At 39.4% G+C, this 6,000-nt stretch overlaps 1 protein-coding gene across 1 annotated transcript in view; it reads right to left on the bottom strand.

Annotated features, from left to right (window-relative positions):
* Positions 1–6,000, bottom strand: part of psmd1 (proteasome 26S subunit, non-ATPase 1) — an 84,076-nt gene extending 78,076 nt beyond the window's left edge. The window contains exons 1-3 of the mRNA XM_060941159.1: positions 5,792–6,000; positions 1,707–1,750; positions 744–817 (exon numbers count right to left, since the gene is read on the bottom strand). Coding sequence (XP_060797142.1) covers positions 744–817; positions 1,707–1,750; positions 5,792–5,807 — 134 coding nt within the window. The 5' untranslated portion in view covers positions 5,808–6,000. The remainder of the gene's footprint in view (positions 1–743; positions 818–1,706; positions 1,751–5,791) is intronic.

Here is a 6,000-nt window from a genome sequence, read left to right on the forward strand (position 1 = left end):
TTACTTCAGCACTGCCCCTTCCGGAAGTGACAAGACCACAAGCGGGAAACACAACAGACTCGGTCGAGAAAAAAAAAAAAAAAAAAAAACAGCCTCGGTCGGCATGACACTTCACCTTAGCCGCCACTTTATTAGGAACACTTGTGTCTGGGCATGTACACACCCATTTCCAATTAGTTGATAAGTTATTAGCATGTTAGCAGGCTAACAGTTAATATGTTCACCATTACAGATCAACTTCAACTTAATGGCCATTTTATTAGGAACACTTCTGTTCGTACATACAAACTACAAACACTCTTCTTGTGAACACGGAGCTGATAACTTTGTTTACACTCTTGAATAGCTCTTCTTCATGATGACAACCGGAAGTGTACCAACACAATGGGGCGTGTAGCGCCACCTGTGGCTCGGGTGCACAATGTACCTCACACAATAGCTCGATTTCCTTGTGTGCATGTAGGATTGGATTTCTCTGGCACCCCTGCTGGGACCCTTTGCTCGATTACCGACAGCAGCTCGATTTGGATGTGCATGTAAACGTACTGAGTGTATGTTAATCATCCCCGAACCTTCATCAAGGTTGGCAATTGATTGCTGAACTGTTTCACAATAGGTGCTCTCTTTTTAGTGATGCAGCAGTTAGAGGGTGTCAGTACTTTTTGTACACACGTATGGTAGGTGGACTTGCGAAAATGACCAGTGAACATATATAAAAGGATATAAAATAGTATCCTACTTACATTTTATCCACAGACTCCGAGATTTCTGCCCAGAAGTCATTGACGATGGAGTTGAGCTTCTGAAGTGCAAACTCCTTCAAAAAAAATTTTTTTAAATGCACAGATTAGAAATGGAAAATTAACATGACTAAACAACTGAGCCAATCATGCTTAAAGTGCGCATCATCACACCTAATTTATCAAATTTTCAGGAACTTTTGTTGGGCAAAACATCAATATTGTGACAAAGTACACCACTAATGCAGTGTCCTGTGATATCTTTTCATTTTAAAAAACAAAAAACAAACAAAAAAACCCACACACACACCAATAATTACAAGCAGTTGATTTTATATTAAAATTTTGTAATGAACTTTTAAAATTTCAGAAGGTTTTTTTATTTTTGAATATTTTATCCTTTTCAGTTTTAAGGAATTTCATTTATATATTTTTAAATGAAACTTTACTGTTACAGCAAGCTTTAACACATTACACATCCCAAGTTGCAGAACAGTTTTCACCAAATGGAAATAAAAAATTCCCACCAGACTTTAACAGGTCTGATTTTCTTCATACGCAACTGTGTATGTTAACAGTCATAAATAACCAAGTGTATTCATGGCACATTTATAGTTAACCACATCCGTAAAAATCCATAAATGGCAAAATTCAGAGCTGAAATCGACCAAATGATGATGATCAAACAGTGAAAAAGTGCCTCCTAAGTGTGACGTGTGCCAAATCTTACAGTAATACTGATAGGGTGCCATTACTCTCCCCCCCCCCCCCCCAATTAAACAGGTGTGAAACTGAAATAAGTGATTTAAACAGCATAATCTGTAATAAAATCCCAGTAACTCCTCTGTAATTATGTGATTAACATCAACACCACAATTTCTTGTGCAAGCTCTTCTGTGAATGATTTCAAAATAACATAATTTGTATCCAGAGGGATACGGTGTGTGAAGTGTGAAGAACTGTTACCTTCAATTGTGGCTCATCCTCATCCAAGAGGGATATGATTCCAGCTGCAAATACAAATAAATAAATAAATAAATAAATAAGAGATCTTACACAGTATGGACAAACATCACAGATTAGATTTCTTTAAAAGACTGAAATAATGAGGAACCGACTGACTATTAAATCATTCAGGCACATCATGAACATTTTACTTAGCTCTGCTTATGTTGTTTGTCGAATCGTCATTTGCTGCTAGAAGTAAACGCCTCATGATGAGTTTTATGTTTTAGATGTCAGGGCATTTAAACAGCGTGTGTGTAATAGTGAGCAAGAGGACGGCTGACCTCCTCACATAATGAGCATGGTCTTTAAAAATGACTGCAAGGTGTTGTGAATTGCACCTTGACTCATGAGCAATGTGTAGACATTAGCCTCTTTTACACAGAGATCCCACAATATTGACATTAAGAAGACAATACTCCAGATCCGGTTGTTTACACCGACCCAAACAAAGCCAGCATAAAACCATACCAGTGTGTTGTTTTATATGCAGTCCAACATTCTGGAACCAGAGACATAACGTACAACACAAAGGAGCATTGGCCTCTAGCTTGATGCGTATTATTTAGACAAGTGTTTTACTGAGAAATACATTACTCACATTTTTCATATGAACTACATCTAAGTAATGGAGAACTACAACCGTAACCTCACTCACGAGGAAATCGATGAATTGTTTTGATAAATTTGGGTACTTTGTGAATGCGTCTATATAATAAGAAAAAAAAAAAAATCACATATTGACTTGAAGATATGAAGATATTGAAAAACTCGCATTTTTCATATGAAGTACATCTGAGTGACATTTAAATAATATTGGCTGGCTTTGAGTGGCACATTAGATATATTCCATTTCACTAGCATGTCGTCTTTGACTCATTCAGCATCATGCGAGCAGAATGGAATATCTCTGATATACCATGAAAAAAGCCAGCCAATATGATTATTATTACACATACACATTCGATGGAACAATTACAGATTTTACAAAAAGTTAAGAACAGGGTTTACAAAAAGTGTCACAGTTGCTCGCTAGCACAGAAGTTTTACGTGTAATACGCATCTTATGGCATTTTCAATTCATTGTGACAGCTGATTGTGGGCACTGCCGGCAAACACAAATGCTTCTGCACATGTGCAGCAGAAAACTCTCACTGAATATTTGCATAACCTGACAACATGTGACATGTCTTGACAACCATGCAATATCAAACTATTCAATGCTCATTCTCCACTGGGTAGAGTGATGTAATACATGTACGATAAGCAATATGATAATATTGCATGCTATCAAACCAAATGAATGAAAGCCGCTAGAAGGGAATAGAATACGTTTTTATTCCATCAAAAAGTGTCCTGTATGTATAATAATCCTCAATATTTCACTCTGACGGCATCACTCCCAGTGTTTTCCCGCTGACTAGACATGTGTAGTCAAAATGGTGAAATGGTTCAAAATTAAACTTTAACTTTTTTTTGTCATTGTGTCTATGTAATATAAAGAACAGTACACAGTGGTGCGAAGATATGAACTTTATCTTCTCCTGCTGAAAATATTTTCACTTGTTTGCTTCGCTCACTTATGATGTATACATTCACCACTCGAAGATAAACTTCACATCTTTGCACCACCATGTAATATCCTCTATATACATATCGGAAATACGAATACACCGAGCATACCCCCGTTGCTTTCAAAAACATAACGGCAGGTGAACGGAGTGCTGAGGTGCCTTTACTCGCCCTGCATGAGCGAGACACGTCTTCATTACATCACCCTCATTGTCTGAAATCTCCGATGATAAACATGATGCGTTTCCTGATGTTAGCATGTCTCATATCATCTCTAGCTGCTTTATCCTGCTCTACAGGGTCGCAGGCAAGCTGGAGCCTATCCCAGCTGACTACGGGCGAAAGGCGGGGTACACCCTGGACAAGTCGCCAGGTCATCACAGGGCTGACACATAGCCCATGTTTACATTAGACCGTACCAGCGGATCATCAGATTAACGTTTTTAAAACGATTAGTGTGCACACAGCAACACCAATACACGGATACGCTCGGCTCCGCAGGCATCCTGCGCTCCAAATCACTCCGCCCTGAACAGCGAGTGCCCTCTGGAGGGTGCGCACTCCGGCCTTGCGCAGCTCACAGAGCACACAAGTGAAGTGCACAAGCTGTGATTCAGGACTGAGCCGCTGTGTGTGTGATCCCAGCGCATATCACTTACCACTTGCAAGTGGAAGGATGGCAAGCCTAAAGACAATCATAACTACACAATGGGCAGTATTTGCATCAGTATTTGCAGTATTTTCATACTTTTATACTCTTTAATGAAAGGTGATACAAGGCGGAAGTCCGCGCCGTTTTTCAGCAGTCGCGTCACATGACCAACGCCAGCGAATCAGGAAGGTGGATGTCACAGTGACGTTGTCCAATGACGAAGCCAGCTAGAGCTCAGCACAGCGTATCCGCGTATCTCAATGTTTACACAGCACCGGAGCTGACACGATCTGGATTGAATACGTAGACGCTGGCGGATTCCCATTTCCCGGCGTTTCCAGGCGGTTTAATGTAAACGGACAGTGCATCCGCGAAGAAAACGAGACAGATACAGTCTAATGTAAACTTGGCCATAGACACAGACAACCATTCACACTCACATTCACACCTACGGTCAATTTAGAGTCACCAGTTAACCTAACCTGCATGTCTTTGGACTGTGGGGGAAACCCACGCGAACACAGGGAGAACATGTAAAACTCCACACAGAAAGGCCCTCGCCAGCCACGGGGCTCGAACCCGGACCTTCTTGCTGTGAGGCGACAGCACTAACCACTACACCACCTTGCCGCACATGCTAGAATGTGTGAATAGTTAATAAAACACCCGGACCTCATGTGCGATTTCTGCAGCAGTGACACTGAAAACCTTATTATTTTATGCTGTAGTGTAGGCTGATAAAATAAAAATATGAAGAAAAACACTCAACAATGAATTTATTTGACTGTATCCCAACAATAATTTAATAAATGAACACTAATTTAATTCGTCAGTTATCATGTTCAAGTTAATGAAAATTAAAGAGGAATTTCAACAGTATCGACTGTAAACAACAATAAGGAACACGAGATTTTCGTGAGATCTCCCGGTAGTCACAAACTACAACAGGAAGGAGAACATGTCCGGCTTGACTACCGTATTTTACAGCTCCTCCCCGACCAAAACCAGCTGTTCATGCTGACCAGTCAACCGAGGTCGAAAACCAGCGCACCTCTCCATCCATCCATCCATCACACACTAGGCTACATCACGTGGTACCAGATGTTAGTAAAGGAGCACCAGGCATACCTAAATGTTTTACTCTAGCTAGATTAATACTTAATCGGTTTTCTCCGTCAGATAACTACAGAAATAAGTCAGGATTTGAGTCATAAAAAGTGCTACTACACTTTTTTTTTTAAATGCGAATCTGTTAATATTTTCAACAACCGGAGAAAACGTCACCTGTGCAACATGATGACTAATGCTTTATTTTAATATATTAGCTTTACTTCATAACTTTAGCATTAAAAATTTACAAGTAGTTAGTAAAAGTTAAACTTACATTGGTCAGCTAGTTTCATTTAGTACGATTTAGATTACATACTGACGTGAACACTGCTACTATATAAACTAGAGAATGAATCCGTTTATTTAGTAAAACAGAATAACAAAAGTATGACATCTGACATTAAACACTTTATACAATTTATATGCAGAAACTGAACATCCCCCCCCTACCGTTAATATTAAAACTAAGGTTCACTCACTAATCATTACTCGCTTGCTACTTAGCTAAACTGTTCATTACTTTTAAAAGCTCCGGTTTACCAAGTTATCACTTGATCTCTCATACGCTTTTAATACCCATACAAAAGTCCATATACAGTAGAGAACTCGGAACCGGAGCTATTAAAGCTAAATTAGCTAAGCCAGCTAGCTAGGCTAATGTGACTCAGCTAAATCAACTTAATTTCTATCCATCGTTTTCTTCATTTCTTACCAGCAGATGTGATCATGTTTTAACTGCAAACTTCAATCCGCGTCCGGAAAGTTAAAGAAAAATCACTGTCACGAGTTTAAAACCGCACAGATAAAACTGAGAATATACTTATGTCAAAACACTTCGATGTTGAACAACGGCGATTTATTTCAGCGCCTGTTCAACTGCACTTTCTGCTTTACAACGGATGTATCCCAAATACCTTGCAA

This window comes from Neoarius graeffei, chromosome 15 (genome assembly GCF_027579695.1).
Source record: "Neoarius graeffei isolate fNeoGra1 chromosome 15, fNeoGra1.pri, whole genome shotgun sequence".
NCBI lineage: Eukaryota > Metazoa > Chordata > Actinopteri > Siluriformes > Ariidae > Neoarius > Neoarius graeffei.